Source organism: Corvus cornix, chromosome 3 (genome assembly GCF_000738735.6).
Source record: "Corvus cornix cornix isolate S_Up_H32 chromosome 3, ASM73873v5, whole genome shotgun sequence".
Taxonomy (NCBI): domain Eukaryota; kingdom Metazoa; phylum Chordata; class Aves; order Passeriformes; family Corvidae; genus Corvus; species Corvus cornix.
The window spans coordinates 55,596,724-55,613,753 of NC_047056.1; the positions used below are offsets into that span (position 1 = coordinate 55,596,724).

Consider the following 17,030-nt stretch of genomic DNA (forward strand, 5'->3'; position numbering starts at 1 on the left):
CTCTCCCTGTCCAAACTTCTCATGAAATTACAGCTGCGTCAGCATCTGCCTATCTCAGCGCAGGTGCTTTTGCTTATGAGTTGAACACTCCACCCCCCATATCTTCATGAAATTACAACGGGATACTCTGATATATCATAGCTTCACAACAGAATTTCAGCTTTAAGCATCTCCTCTCTCTCTTCCCTCAGGTTTTCAGCTCTTCACAGCAATAAAAGAGTTAATCTCACCTCGGCCTTGCAGCTTTGCAGCTGGAATGTTGAATTTTTCTTATCGCAGTGGAGAGGGGGGAGAGCCGAGCTGCTCCGGCTGCCCACGGCAAGGCAGTGGGGGGGGGGGGTTCCACGGCTGGAACAGGTCCATGGCTCCAGGATGGCCGTGGCCCGGCCCGGCCTGGCCCAAGCAGGGCCTGGGCTGGGCCCGCTGGCCCCCACTCGGGCCCCGCAGCCACCTGTCCCAGCGCCAGAAACGAGAGAGAGCTTGGGGGGGAGTTTGCCTATTCTTAAATGTGGATCACAGAGGTGATCACAACTTTAAGTGGCTTAGAGAATTGTCCATATTCAAACTGGCCAGCTGATAGGTTCTATCAGTTCCCAGAGGAAACTGTAAGCACCCCTTAGCAAGGACGTCCCTTCCGGGACTATGCTTGCTAACCTATGACATGCAGACACTCAAGTCTTCAGTTCTCCAAAAGCAAAAGTCAGTAGGTGCAGTAACCTGTTCTCTGAGCCAACAAGTATTTAAAACCTATGATTTCAAAAGTTACTACCAAAAGGTGGTAGTAATTGCCATTTATCCAAGAAAGATGACGTCATGGGGGCTGTGCAGTGTCTTGGGCACTGCAAGCTGCTTAAGAGAAAGAAATTCCCTTCATGGTTCTGCTACCTTGGTAATCAGTATGGGACCATCAAAGTTAAAATCAGTGGTTGATACAGCTTGATATAGGTAGCCAGGCATTTAAAATTAAAATCTTTTATGTATGCATGCCCTTTCTTGGCTGAACTCATCACGCAGAACACAAGAATCTGTGCACTGGCCTGTATGGCACATCAACATGGGGTATGTACTCAATATGAAGTTCTAGTCAGAAATTCATGGGTCAACTTCTGTCTTTATTCAGACCTTCTTACACTTCACAATTTCTTTGAACTTAGACATGCAGCTAAACAAAGTTTTTGAAGAACCGAGAAAAGCAAATCTCTTAAAATTTGGAGTTATAATTCACATTCTGACATGACTACTGTTAACCAGAATAGTTTTTAGGAATTGCCTTGTGCATTGATCTTGTCTTCCAAAATACAAATTCTTAAAAATGCAAACATTCTAAACTTTCCATACTGCTGCAATATCAATTAAAGTGCAGTTAAGATTTCATTGCTGCCAATAGCTTCTAATTCTTCTGTAAAAGACTATGGGTACATTGAAACAAGTTAATGAAGTCCAAGATAACTCAATTGCACTTCTTCTGGTAGACTTCTTGTCCATTACTTTGCATGAATTTATTTGTGAAGTACTTAATGACTTTCAGAATTTAGTAGCAAAAAAAAGAATGTACCCATGTCAAGGTTTCTCTTGAAGAGCAGAGTAGTATGAGTGCCATTGCTGTATGATGGCTGTTAAGCGGTCAGCAGCACTCAAAATGGTCCCTATGGTTCTGCTGTCTTGATTTTGCTACTTGCTCAGTATTGGAAAGGGTGTATGGAAATCTTTATAGCTCAGAGACATCTGGTAAAATCTTGTGGTCTGTCTTCATTTAGCTTTAAAACACTCCTCCAGATGAATGAAGACAGCACAAATAAGAAATCAATGTTGTGTTAGGGCTGTCTTTGCATTGCAAGTGCAGCACGTGCATCAGTGATATTATTTAACTGGCAGCTGTATCCAGACTCTGTTGCACGGTTCTGTTACTCTAGAATGTCTGTTCATAAAAAACCCTATGGATTTAAAACAGATAGCATATCACACTGGATTTAAAACAGCACATCACAGATCATTAGATGTATCACATCACAGCATTCTCTGAGGGTTTTTGCTTAGTGTTTCAAGTCAAAGAGTGGTCTATACATTAAAAATTGACTGACCACTTAAAAAAAACCTCACTATTTGAAAAAAAAGCAACTGTATTACAGGGTTATCTCTGTCACTCTCCTACTGACTGTTTTAGGAAACTAAAACTCAAGGAACCAATCAAAATATTGTAAAGGTCATGCAAGTATCCCCAAACAACTCATTTAAAAAATTCAAGGAAGTGGTAATGTAACTCTGTTCTTATAAACACTGAGATTTTCCAAATATATGGGAAATCTAAAATGGTAGTTTGAAGTCTTGAATTCACGGGATACAAAGCTTTCCTCAGTGTACATTTTGGTTCTTACAGTGAAGCCTGGATGGGGTCTTAAATGGATATTGTGTACCTTAATACTTAGGGTTTGAAGGCTTTCAAAATCCCTAAACTTAAAAAAAATCCCTGTTAGGAATCAAGTGAATGCCAGTAAAGACAGTGAAAGCAAGTATGGTTGAGATTGATAGAGTCACATCTGGATCTGAAATAAGCTGGTTTAACGTATGAATTTATGTAAGCTACACAGTTGAGATTTTGTTCCTTTATTGTCAAAGTCAAAAGAAGTAAAGCAAGGTGGGAGAACTGATGTGATAGATCACAAAAAAAAAAAAAAAAGATATTTTAAGGGCTAAGTTTCTTGCCTGGAGGGTAAATCACCCTTTATATCCTTAAGTCACTGACTGCACCTTTCTTTTGCAAGGTGATCTTTCTTGCCTATTGCAAAGTTTGAAAAAAGACAGATTGCTGTAGCTGATTCTGCACCAATTCTGTCCTAAAATCTTAGACATTGTGTCCTACCTGCAACAAAAGACAAAATGCCATTTCCTCTCTTTATAAAACGGTGCATGTTTGTCCTCACCCTTATACGATCTCTCTCTTTCAAAACAGCCATTAGATAATGGTTCCAGAAAATAGGATAGAAACTCTTCTCAATCCCCTGTGGAGTTTCAAGATTTTTCTCTGATTTCATAGTGCATGAGCCTCTCCAGGGAATGCCTTCACTATGCTAAGAGGGGGACAGAAATTATTACAAGAGGGTCATGTGCAAGGGGAGGCTCCAAAACAAGCAAAGAGGGCCAGATGGGACAGTGCCAAAAGTTCAGAAAATTGCAGAACTGTAAAGACAGCCTTTTGAGGCCAAGGGAAAAAAAATAAAAATAAAAAAAATCTCTTCATCAGAAGAGAGGCATCAAATTAAATGATTGAAATTATGCAGCCTGTGTTTTTTGCCCCATCCAATATCTTGGGAATCTCTGGGGAAAACACTTTAAAACCTAGCTAAAACAGCGCAAATCATACAGGAGGGGGAGAGTCAGAAAGGTGCAACAATTCAGAAATTGCCTTCTTTTCATTTTCTAGAGGTACTCTATGGAATTTGAAAGGAGCGTAGCCTGTATTCAACAGGGCTTCCCACTATAAATGTAATAAACCAAATGATTCTTCCATCAGTTATTTCTTTTGAGCGCTCTTCCCAGGACAGTGGTCTGTGCACAAGGGGATTTCTGTGATAATTACTCCTGGGAACCCAGTGGAATAAGTGGTAATTACACTATCTAAACACAGAAATAGATCCTTGTGCCATTTGTTCCAAAACTAATAGGAAACCTTACTCCAAATTTCTATGGGTTTTTTAGTATTCATAATCTTCCAGCATTGCAAGATTGAAGATACACACAGGGTTGCACAGATCTTGCTCTGCAGCTTATAAGAGCACCTGTCTCATAACTGGTATAATAAACAGTTGCTGTACCCTTGGGTTCCTTTCCTCAGCTACAGAGCAGGGACAGCAGATGTTCTGCAAAATGAAGTCCTCCGTGATTGTGGGTTTGCTCAAAGGGCCATAATACCTACCCACCCGCAAGAGAATGAGTCAGTCAAGCAAGCTGGAATACTATTCCTATTTCCTAACAGTACAAATGGAAATCATAACACTGTTAGTAAACCATGCCACCAAACGGAGGCAAAGAACCAGATGCAAAACTAGCAGAAGAAATTGATACCTGTGACATGATGGTCTGAGAGATCATACGTAGTGTACCTAGGAGAAAAACTGTTCCATCAGAAAAAAGGCTCACCTTCACCATCTGGTACTTTTGCCAAGTTAGAGGGTCTCAGGAAGAATAAAAATGTTGAAAAAGCTAAAAGGCAAACTGAGGTCTTGGAGACAGGGTGTGTTATTTGTACTACTGTTCTAGAAGGTCTACTCAGAATCAGTTCATGACATTCTAGTCCTTCACAATGATGTACTAACTTTGACACTTCAGAAAAATTGTTCATTTCATTGGAGTGACTTGCTGAATCAAAGATTCTAAATTTCTTTTTTGTGCCTTGGGCCAAGGCACCAAATATAAACCCTCTGTCTACTCAGCCTCTAAATATAGCCAAGAATTAAGATATTCCTGCTTCTGCATCCTAAATAATCTAATTGAATCAATTACTGTTTTGCGTAGATGACATCTGGTGTTTGCAAATAAAACATGACACATGAAATCCAACCAAAATAAGCATGAAACTAAAGTTTCCACCCATCCAACTACATCCTCAGGAAACGTAATAGTTTTGCATCACAGGGTGGGTTTTTCATATTTCTTACAGACTTCAGCTTAGAAGCTCTCTGAGAGAATGCAACACAAACAGAAGAGCAGGGCTGATGACTTTGACTTCAGCCAGTGGTTAAGCCAGTGGAGTGAACACTTCATGTATTCACTGAGAACACCATCCCATTGCTTGGAGTTTCAATGTCATGCTTTTATTGATCAGTGCAGCAGTCATGCCAAGAAAAATCACTTTTTTTGTACCGTGAGACACAGTAAGGGTCAGAGCAAACACCAACGTCAGCTGTGGAAAGGACAGAATCTGAAATGCATTAAATACAACTTTTTCCCACTGTGCCAGTAAGATCTTTCCCCATCATATTTGGAAGGTAAGGATAGTCCCAGTACATGTATCCATGTTTACAACCCATGTCAATATATACCCCATTGCAGCACTTTGCTGACGTTGCAATTAATGCTTTATTGTACTAGGGCCAGAATGCACACTCTCCTTGGATGTATATACAGGATTTTGGGGAGTTGCTCACTCTTTCTTTCTTCCTTCCTTCCTTAGGAAAAAAATTATTTACTGTGAGAATGGTGAGGCATTGGAAAATGTTGCCAACAGAAGTTGTGGGTGCCCCATGCCCGGCAGTGTTCAAGGGCATTGAGCAACCTGGTCTAGTGGAAGGTGTCCCTGCTCATGGCAGGGAGATTGGAACTAGATGATCTTTAAGGTCCCTTCCAACTCAGGCCATTGTATGATTCTATGACTCTGTGATTCTTTTCTTTCCTTTATCTGTTTGTTTTCCTTTTCAAATACAGCCTAAATAGATAAATATTACTGTACCTGCAATCAAGGACTGCCCTTTTCCTTCTCCAAATAATGCATGGCCAGACAGGGGGTGGGTTATGTGCCTTCCCATACTCCAGAGCAGTTAGAGCATAGCAAAACAAGCAACTCTGCTCTAAAGACTGGCTAGACTGGCACGGAGCAGCCTTGGAAGAAGCTATTTCTCCTGAAATGCTCTAGAATGGAGAGCCACATTTCCTCACAACTCTGTGTCCTGCCAGACATGCAAACCTCTGAAACAGTTGGCCATGGTAGTCCATCCCAAAAGATGAGTGCTGGAGAATTTTCAGTGGTTGAGGTTGCTGGGCAGGATTAAAGGTGTGAACCATTCCTGTGAAACCCCATTTCTGATTGTACCTCTCTGCCATGTTCTGTGTGTTGGGAACTGCAGATGCAGATTTGACCTTTCTGCAGCTGCACAATTCCCACCCATTTAACCATCACTTGCTGACAGTGTGAGCAGGAATGGAAGAAAGTGGTCCTCACAGTCTCCTTGCCTGATGTTCAGTTTTCTCCCTTGCTCTGGCCCAAGTGCTCACATCTTCCCGAGGTAAATGAGAAAGTGACTTGAAGCAAGTTAAACCCATTTTTTTTTCTTTTCCCTCTAGATTAAATTTAAATCATGCCTACTCTTTTACCCAATTCACCAGGTACCTGTACAAATGCTGCCACCAGCACAGAGAAGGGGGAAAGCTCAGGTGAGGGACTAAGTAACTGTGAGCTGAGCAGGAGAAAAGGGAGAGAAATAAATATCAGTGGCAGCAGCATCTTGCAGTTTGGTAAAGTTTTTGTGAAACTACAGCAAAGTCACCAATGTCATCATCATGTCTGAATGGATAACCTTCATCCTGTCCCCCTTATTTATAGTGCAACATATTCTAGCCATAGTACATTTTTTTATATACAGCTAAAATTGAGGAAAAAAATGCTTGACTTCAGGTACACAGGTGGAATGAATGGGATTACAGCCCAAAAAATGACTAAATATGGGTAATTTGACTGGTTTCTGATACTAATAAATTTTGTTAGGTTTTTTTTGTTGTTGTACAAATATTTCTAGAATCACTGTCTTAAAAGAAACAAGCATTCCATTTGAAAATATCTGGCTTTAATTCCTTTAACTATAGCCGTTGCACTTGCTGAAGAAAATACCAATTTACAGCATGACACGGCTATCTATGAAATAATTTAACTGCATCACGCACAGTCAGCAGAAGTTCTGCACTGTAATTTGGAGAAAGAGACTTCATACTGTCACTTACTCTCTGAACTACATATTATGCTTCAAGAATTTTCCTGCCTTCCTATCTATTGTAAAAATTTGGGCAGTTACCCAGTTATGCCAGAGCATCCTTTGTTAACCCCAGAGGGTTGCATTTGACATGAAAAAAAAAAAAAAGTGTGGGTTTTGTTTGCATGTCATTTTAATTTTCAAGAGCAGCTATAAACCATAAGTAATATCAGTAGCATAAGCAGGTGCACCTACCAGTGATAGTTAAATGGTTCTTCATTGTTTGATTTGACCAAACACTTCCGAAATTGCTTGATTCTACTCAGTGACAGTATACATGGAAAAGGTAGCTATGCAAGAAGCTGCAATAACCACCAACCTTGAGTTCTGGAGCATGAGTTTGAGTTCTGCAGCGTAGTATTCTGTCTTTGTGTGGTCGTGTGTAAGCTGTCATGAAGGACACTATTACAGAATAAAAACCTCGGGAGTTTTAACAACCATGTAAATGAAAACTCTCAAAGCTGCTGCTTGAGTGCATGTAGAAGAAGCAGCACATCTCTGGTTTGTGCATGGTGTACCCAGGTGGTAAATCAGAGTTTTCCTTTCTCCAGCACTCCTGGCTGTAGCAGCATGCCCTGGGAGTGTGGAACACAGTGCATGCTGCTCACACCAGGCCATCTCTACCTGCTTCTGTTTTAAACCAGGCTCCTCCCCACAGTAATCTGGTAATCTGTTAGTACTTTTTCTAAGGCAAAAGTACTAAATTTATTCCAATTTGTATGTTTGTACTAGCCATTACTGTGGGAAACTTATAGTTGTTGTACAAAGGTGTGAGCCATTAGAAGGACCCTGACATCTAAACCTTCCTAAGTAATGTAACTTAGCAATAAATATTCAACTTCTTTTGAAAACTAGATAATGCATGGTAAACTACTTCCAGCTGCATATTTCAAGTCAATGGGAGGAAAAAAATCTTGGCCTAATAAAACCTAGGAAAAACTGTCAATGAGAAGAGATCTGTGACCAGAAAATAGTCTCAAAGGTGGAAAAGTATTTTATAAATTTTTTAAATACATATTTATTATTAATTTTATTTACTGAGAATAACTCTTAAGTAGCAAGCCTCTGAGTTATGACATCTAAAAATCTTGGCTCTTACCAGACAGCTGCCTGTCATATTCTGTCTATTCCATTAATGTCATTGGTCCAGCATAGACCAAAGAAGTCAAAAAGTGGAAAAGATCAGTTTCCAACTCATGTTTAAGGTGAATAACCATCCTGCTGTATTTTTAGTACAATGGAAAGAGCTGTGATAGTCTTGTGGTAAGGAGCAACCAAGTCTCTACCAAGTGCTATGCAAGTTGTGTGGCTTGCTGTTAAAAACACTGATCATAAACAGCCCTTTGAGTCCTGCCAAAGCAGGAAGAATGCGTGTGATTCAACGGCACAGGAGCGTAAATGTGTCACTGAAATGTGGTCTTCTGGAAACTGCTTTTAACACAAAGGAGCTATTTCTTGGCCAGCTCAGTTGATGGTCACGTGCTTTTGTTGCCATGAGCTGTGAGAACCAGTTGCATCAGACATTGCTGTAGAAATGTGAATGTAATTTATGATGGTCTGTAGTAATTCTGTACATCTCTTATGTCTGTGTTCTTATAGCCACTTGGGCACTGAAGTAGCTGAAATGAGAAAGAGGCAGCAGTCACAAAATGAAGGAACATCAGCTGTGTCTCAAGCACCTGGAAACCAAAGGCCCAACAACACATGTTGCTTTTGTTGGTGCTGTTGCTGCAGCTGTTCATGGTATGTCCTGTAGTATATTTGCTTCCATATCCACCACAGGTAAACAATGAGAATGGAAAGCACTGGGAACATGCAAACTTCTGGGAGAGGAGGCACAAGTTAACTTTTTACTTAAAAATTTGATTTAAAAATTCCCTGATTTGGTTGGACATCTTTTGTGTGAATATGTGGTGTCCTGTTATATTACTAATATAAATTCTGTAATCTGAAAACACGAGCCTTAAATTCCACTTTATCTTTTAAATGGAGTGGCATAATTTTAGTGGCTGCTTGTCCCTTCCTCAACAGAGTTCACTTGTAAAGTCAAAGATTTAAAGTTAGTTTCAGAAATACCTTTAAATTCTCAGTGTCTTGAGATGCACCAGGTGTTTATTTCTTATTTTTATGAACACAGTATTGAAATATAAGGTAAATGACATGCAGTACTGTTCAGAGCCTGGCATCATATTAACTAGACAGTTCAGGTTTTTTGGAGTGACCATTCCTCTGTGTATCTGTGTTTTTTTCACTTCAATCAGCCATCTGGCCCTAATCTAAAATCTGAGGCTATTTGCTTCAGTATATTTAAAAATACATACCAGCATGTATGCACTACGTACCAAATGGGACAGGTTTTTTTCCAAGATACTGACACACCCTGGAGGCAGTAGCGGGGTGGACCTGCCTTGGCTGTTACTTCCAGTTTCACCTTTGGAGCAAGGATGAGCCAGAGCTCATGTGTTTATCATTAAAGTTTGCAGTATGTTCAATCCATATTGCAAAATAGGTGGAAGGTTATTAAATAGGAAATAAAGAGAGGGTGTTTTGTCACTTTTCTCTCTGCTCTGGGACAAGGGCACAATATCAACTATACTGTTACAGGCCAGAGATTCATTTATCTCGGTATCCTATTTCAGGAAGCGACCTTTATCAGATACCACAAGGAAAGGATAAAACAAGTAGACATGCACCTCCTCAACTTACCCAATGTAAAATACCTCACAACTACTGCCAATCTGCAACTTAGGTATTTCCTGGCCCAGAGTTCATTTCCATGTGGTTTATAGACCTTGTTGGAATTTTCTTTCCTTAATTTGCCAAACCGTTTTCTGAAGTGACTTCCTGAACTCATCTAAACTTTTGGCATCCAGGGTTCCCTCTAGCAATAAATTCTACAATGGGCCTGTGCACTCCATGAAGTATTACTCCCTTTTATTTGTGTTAACCTTCTAGAAATTAATTTCATTTGATGCTTCCTTGTTCTTATGTGAAGATCAGTGACTAATTGTTCCCAGGATGGTCAAGATTTTACAGAGCTCTCTCATATCTCCCTTCAGCTGTTTTTTCTTCCACAGTTTTCTCTATTTTAATCTTTGTGAAACAGAAACAGCCCCAGACCATGATTTATCCTTATCTGTCCTATTTACTCACCTACCTTGTGTCTCTCTATGTACTCTTCCTATTCTACTATTTCCTGTCTGAGATGTGTGACTAAATCTACTTTAGATCAAGGTCAAGACATGGGTCCACCATGGTTTGTGTTTGCTCTTGAGTTTTGTTACTAATTTGTCTGCTTATTTTTTAACAACCCCAAAGATGATGTTTTCATGGAGTTACCCACCCTGAATACAACATCTCTTTCCTGAATGGAAATAAAGCCCATCATTGTGCATGTACAGCTAGGGTTGGCTTTTGCCTTGCATACTAGAATATGAATAGCCATAAAATATCCGTCTAATTTACCAAGCTTAAAGATAACTAATTTTATTTTTTAAGCATGCCGTAACTCAAGAAAATTTATTTGACAACCTTACCCTATTTTGAAACTCTTGTGACCCTTGGAAGCCTCCAGTCCTTGGAAGGCAATACCATTATATATGTAAACAGATTATGCATCTTAAATCTAAATTAGAGTAATTATTGTTTAAAACATAGGAAGTATCTTCAACTGCTCTAGTAATTTTTTTTCTATCTTTCTGGGTTTTTCAGGGCTTGAGGTTGGGGTTTTTTTGGTTTTTTGTTTTGCAAAATAGGTTAGACTGAGCATGGAGAAATCCTGTTAGTTAGTTTTCAAGATTAAGTCAAATAAGTGATCAAAGGAATAGTTACATCACTCATGTTTGCTAAAATCAAGAAGACAGAAAAGGTGATGTATTAAGTATTTTCCAGCTGTATCTTCTATGATTCTGTAGTGGAAATTCCATTAGAGGAGAGATGGGACAAAACTTTGAAAAAAGCAGTATGAAATGTTTCAGAATCTCAATTAAAATGAAGTAACTGATTGTGGTGCCAAATGCGTTTTGTAAATCAGAACTGTCCAGGAGGAGTACAGATTACTGTTCTTGACTCAGTAGTCTACACTAAAAAATTACAAAAAAAAAATTTAAAAAGTAACTAACTTATTATTCTCTCATATGCAGGGGTTTCTAGCTAATTAATTCTCTAAGGTAGTCCTCTGTAAGAGAAAATCCTAATCAGTAATTGTAACAGGTTCTCTGGACCTAATGTTATTACATGCTTTCCCTAGTTCCACAGGTCTTTATGTTTGAGTAACATGAATTTCTCAAGAGATACCTGTCTGGAAATGTTGCTGGATTCATTAATGGGAAAGGCAATGTTCTATCAAGATTAGAATTTTCTTCAGTTTTTCCACCTGTGTGTGACTGATGATAGCTCTTACATCACTAACCTCTTATTGCCTCAACTTCTTCACCATTTACAGAAATGGAGGGAGTATGTGCCGATTTTAGTAAAATATTTTCCTTTTTTCCTGTTCAAACAGTTAGTTCAATAGTTCATATATCCAAACAAATCATTAGAATTCTGAAAATACCTTTTTTGAATCATGTGATGCTTGTTTTCTTCTGTTCTACCCCATGTTAAAATCAGAATAGGCATTAAGTCTTCTGTTTGCACAACAGCATAGGCAAATATTCACACCTTTGTTTGGGGAAACAACAAACTTCTTGCCTAATAGAGACTTGTTAACAGCAAAAAATTAGATTGAAAAACTATGCAGTACATCTTGTTCCAAACCTTTTTTTTGTTTTTCTCTATTATGTCTTTCTTAAAGGTAACAACTCTTTAGAGGTTTTCTCTATTGTTATGGGATAATCCTTGTAGGTAACTCAGCCCCAAGCAGATGCTTCTCACTCCTCACCAGCAGGATGGAGAAGAGAATCAGAAAAGTGAAAGCGACAAAACTCTTTCATTGAGATAAAGCAAAGCTGTGTGCACAAGTAAAACAGAACAAAAAATTCATTCACAGCTTCCCATCAGTTCAGCCATCTCCAGGAAAGCCAGGCTCCATCACATGTTACAGTGACTTGGGGAAACAAACGCTGTACCACTCAAACTCCATCCTTCCTTTTTTTCTTCTGCAACTTTTATTGCTGATCACAATGTCATATGGTACGGAATATCCCTTTGGTGAGTTGTGGTCAGCTGTCCCAACTGTGTCCCCTCACACTTCTTGTGCACCCCCATCCTGCTCACTGCCAAGGCAATGTGAGAAACAGAAATCCTTGATGCTGTGCAGTGACTGCTCGGGAGCAGCTATAACATTAATGAGTTATCAACACTGTTTTGGTCAAAAATCCAAAACATAGCACCATAAGGATTCCTGTGAAGAAGATTAACTCCATCCCAGCCAGACTCAGTACATCTATTGGCACTGATAATCGTCAGGACAGTAAATTGCTCAGTTTACAGGGACAAAGCAAGACTTATTACCAAGCTTTGTTCAGATTGGAAAAGAATGGAGATAAACAGGATTATTAAAATGGCTATTTTTATTTTAATATGTATGCTCACAATGTTTCCCAACTAGTTTAAGCTCTAAACTTGTTTCTGAGTACAAGTAGTGAAGGAAATAGTCTGCCTCAGTGGAAAAAAATAAAGTGCTTCTGAAGTTCCCAACAGGAAAAGCTTGTCCCCTTACAGCAGAAGCAGATGATACATCCCTGTGAAGACCTTCTGTAGACCTTCCTCTCTTCACTGACCAGACATAGACCTTAGGCACTCATTTCAGGAACACTGCCTAATTAAAGCAGCTAACAGATAAGTACCAGTCACGTACCTACAGCTCTGTAACTGAATCACCCCATGTCTTAAGCTTTTGCAAAGCTCCATTCCAATAGACGTCAGAAGAATGTGCTTCCTTACGAGGTGTAATTTCAATGACTTGGGTAGCCTGAGTTGCAAAATTTGCAGCAAGTCTTCTAACATCACAGTCCATAATTTCCTCAATTACGCTTTCTCCAGAGAGTTGCCCATTTAGTACTTAAAGCCATGACTTTATAGTTTTGTTCTCAGCTTGGCGAGGTAAGAGGAGTAAGCCTGCTATTTCACCTCCCCAACCTTATTTACCAATCCATTACTCCAGCTTCCTGAGCAGACATAAAACTAGTTGCTCTCTTGCAAACACTTGCAAATGGCCTTTTTCAAAAAAACTCTTCAGGCACTAGCACAGGGAGGTTGGCTTTTCTTCCAATTTTTTTTGCTTCCTCCATTGTCTCCCACCTAGAGCAGGAGTCATATCTTTTTATCCCCTCTTCCTTTCATAAGGCGCTCAGTGAATTTGAAAACTCTGATGCCCGATAATCTGTCTCCTTTTACTGTACACAGAAGGCTCAGAAGGCTTGTGACATCTACCCTGCAAGAGACCTTAGCAGTACGGCAGTCTGGGGGACATGGAAAGGCTTCCAGGGGATAAGTGAAGATGATCGCTTAGCTTCACTTGTAGCTCAATTGAAGGGAGTGAGCTGAAAGGCCTTTACCTGAAAAGGTAACCACTGGAACTGCTGAAGACTTGTGGAAGAGAGTTTCCCACACACAAGAGATGCCAGGGAAGATAGGGTATTTGCCATCTTGGCAGTAAACAAGAGTTGCTCTTGGCAAGAAACCTCTCTCTTCAGTTCTTACAACGTGTCTATGACTGCTGTGAGTTGCTCTGAAACTTCTTCCTGATGACGTTGCTACACAAATATTTTTCTTTATTAAAGGGAACATTTTCCTTGCAAGAGTTTAGCAGTTAACTTGAGCTTACAAGTCACTTGTGCCATGAATATGAAATGGCAGAAACAGTTCTAAGAACAACTGTAAATTGCATTAATATTTGTTCTCTATGGGGTTCAGTGTTACCCTCCTCCTAACAAACAGTGTGCTCTAAATGAAAAAAAAAAACCCAACAAAAACCCCACTTTTTTTTTTTGCACTTCCCACCGCTCTAGTATTTTGAGAGGAATAACATTTTCCTGGCATATTCAATGTTATTTTGCTATCAAAAAGTAGTGTCAAGGCTTTGCATGAGTCAATACAAGATAATCTCTGGGGGCTACAGTCATGGCTACTTTATTTTATTTAACTATGGTAGAAAGTTTGAAGGACAGAGAAGCAAAGAATACAAAAACAATTTAATGCAATAAATTACAGCCACATGTTCATAAGTATGTCAAAAACAAAACCCATATCCCTCTTCCAGTGCCTGTCTGCAGCACAACTTTTAGACTAGGAGCAGACTAGAGGTGGGCTGGCACAAAAAAGTCACCCAGGCTCCAGGATTTTGTTAAAGCTTCTGGCAAGGAAAGAAAATCTTTATCATTGAAACAAAAGCACTGATATTGAAGAATATATTGTTTCTTTAGATTTTATTTTTAATTCTTCTTTTCCTCCCTGAACACATAGGACAACATGTCTGAAACAAATGTACTCAATTGTCTGTGTTTACCTTTTCAGAACATCACACCTGTGAAAAAGCAAATATGGAAAAATGCATCAGGAGTTACTTTACTCTAGTGCAGAATACAGAAGTGCAGGCTACTGTTCTCTATTTTACTGAAATAGCAGGTGATATTTTTAAAAATATTTAATGGGAAAAGATGTTCCAATCTGAGCCTTTTCATACTTTAAAATATCACAGAATATTACATTTTTACCACTTGCTGTTGCAGAGGTCAAAGATGAAAACATTCTGTCTCTTTCCTGGAGAATAATTTATTCTGAGGGAAAGTAGGCTTAACTAGCACAGGAGCTCATGCTTTGTGCAGCTATGGGACAGTATCATCTGATCATGAGAGTGTGATGTGCAGCACTGGTGCTTTCTTAAGAAAGTAGCATCAGTTCTTTGATGGGTAGTATTTAAAGCTGGATAAAATCCATTATCTGACTTGTCACACAACCTACTGAACATGGTTTTCATGAAAATCAGTCTTAAATCACCTTGTCTTTAAATCCACATATCCTCAGTTCTGAGGCCATGAGAGAAAGCTGGCAAACATTCCTGTTGTTGCTGGAATGCACCATGGGGTGAGTGTGGACTGAGGATTTAAATACCTAGTCCTCAGAAAAGGACCTCTCAAGGTTTCCTGAGATACTTAAAATAAAATAATTAAATTCTCAGCATTTGGAAAAATAAGCAGAAGACACACTAAAAATAAATCGCTTGTCAAGTATTTATTTTTTCTTACTTTTGTAAGTTAACAGTACTTACTAAATAATACACAAGTAAATAATTTCTTTTCCCATTAAAGCAAAAGAAAAGGATGATCTCTAAACTGAAAAAAAAACAGAGCAGGGAAGCATGCCTTCCTAATAGGTATGAAATTTAATAAGCTCTTTCTCCTTTAGGGTTAAGATAGGGGAAGTGATTTTGCTGTAAATTTATGGAAGTTTAGGTCCTCAGGGCAGGCTGGGGACAGGTGGCTCTGTTCATGCTTGTTTACACAACTCTCCTAGGACAACACAGCCTGACTTGCCAACCTCTGGGCTTGTGCCCTTCTGTGACACTGGGCCAGATTGTCAGTGTTAGCCTAATAATTCCTGGAAGTCTGCTCTCTCCTTGAGCCAGACCACCCCTTTACCTCATATGTGATTCAATACACAGCTTATCCCAAAGCTCCAGAGCTGGCAAGTAAAGGCAGCTTTGGGATAAGCATCCCTATGAAGCAGATGTGAAATGCTACCTTTTCAAAAGAGCAGGGCACATTTCTTTGCCACAAGGTGTAAAGGTAGGGGAGCTCACAGATATGCTAACTTCTCCTGACTACGAGCCCATAAATTTTCCTGCTTCTGCTTCTAAAGAGTAAGATGTGAATGCAGGAAAACAAGATGTTACTGGCAAACCAAAAGGACTTTAGAAATAAAATTTACAGAAAACAAAATTTGAATGTAAAAAAACTAATGAAAGACTAAAGTTAACCTACTGAATCTCACGAGAACCTGCCTGGGTCACTGTGGAGCTCTCTTCTAAATTAATCAAATATATCTCACCTCCCCTCATCAAAAGGCAACTAAGAAATCCCTTAGTCCAAGCTCACGCACCACCTTTTGTCTTCTTCCTTTCTTCTTCTCAGCCTCCTGCCACTTACCTCCAAATTCCTGTGGGAGCACAAGCTCTTGCACAGCCTTGGAATAGGGGCAGGTACAGTGAGCCACCAGCTCCCAGAGCAGAAAGGGGTTTCCACAGGAAATTTGCCAAGTAGATTTGATGCAGGCTATTGCTTTGTGGGACATGCAAAGCAAATTAAAATCATGTCCTTCTCTAGGAGAAGGCTGTGAGCTACACACTGCATTTATTTTGGCAAGTGGTGCAAAGGGTATTCACTAAGGCGCTGCCGGTCAACCGTGAAATCATGGTGGAAGCACAAAGATACACAAGATGTTACACAGATGTTCAGCATATATAAATAATTCTAAATTAATTTCCAACCAAGAACTCTGGTTTGAAAAAACTTTTAACACTGTAAACTGAGTCCAAGTCCATGCAAACTGATAAATGTTTCTATTTTCAAACGTATGAGGTAAACTTTTTTCTCCCCATAAAAAAATAATAAAAATACAAGGCTAATGTGAAGAGTGGAGCAACAGCTTCTTATGCAGCTGCTCTGTTAACTTTTATCATAAGCTAGTGGTAGAATCCTCATTAACATCAAAACCAGACCTGGGCTCTCTGTGCCAAGCTTTCCTAGTATCAGGATTTTATTCTTAATAATTTAAACTTTGAAAGTTCATTTCATTTTGAGGAACAGATGGAGGCTCATGTGTTTACTGACATTTTTCCCCATCTGTGATAATGCAAGCAGGTTAGAGAATGAGTAGATTGTAAACATAATAGATTAGCAAATTCTAAATAAATGTTTCTGAAGATTCACAAATGAAATGCAGATTCCTTTGTGTGTAGTACTACTAAGATACAAACCTCTGATCAGTCTAACTGCAGAAAATAGTCCTATTTCAAGCAAGCATTTCTGTAAAGAAAATTACAGTAAAAAAAATTAGAACTACAATCCTTCTAAATTGAAGAATAAATACGTGCTCAGAGGGGATTTGGGATTACACAAGGCTCATTCTAATTCAGTGCTGCAAAAGATACCAACAGTAGCTCCTTAGAAGGAGAGAGCAGACTAAATCTAGTTAACTTTAGAAAATTATCTTGATTCTGTCCTGGCACCGCACACAAGAGTGTATTCAGGGACAGCTGCTCTTGAGGAGACTAGAGGGAGAGAAAGCAGTGGCAGAATCACTTCCACTGCTGAAAAGCAGCTTGGTGTCTCCTCTGAGGCTGTTTAA

At 39.3% G+C, this 17,030-nt stretch overlaps 1 protein-coding gene across 6 annotated transcripts in view; it reads left to right on the plus strand.

Annotated features, from left to right (window-relative positions):
• The window catches only part of RGS17 (regulator of G protein signaling 17), a 76,174-nt gene that overhangs the window by 35,264 nt on the left and 23,880 nt on the right, over positions 1–17,030 (plus strand). For all 6 annotated transcript variants that reach the window (XM_039569256.1, XM_039569254.1, XM_039569255.1 and 3 more), the window contains exon 2: positions 8,340–8,483. In XM_039569256.1, coding sequence (XP_039425190.1) covers positions 8,365–8,483 — 119 coding nt within the window. In that variant the 5' untranslated portion in view covers positions 8,340–8,364. The remainder of the gene's footprint in view (positions 1–8,339; positions 8,484–17,030) is intronic.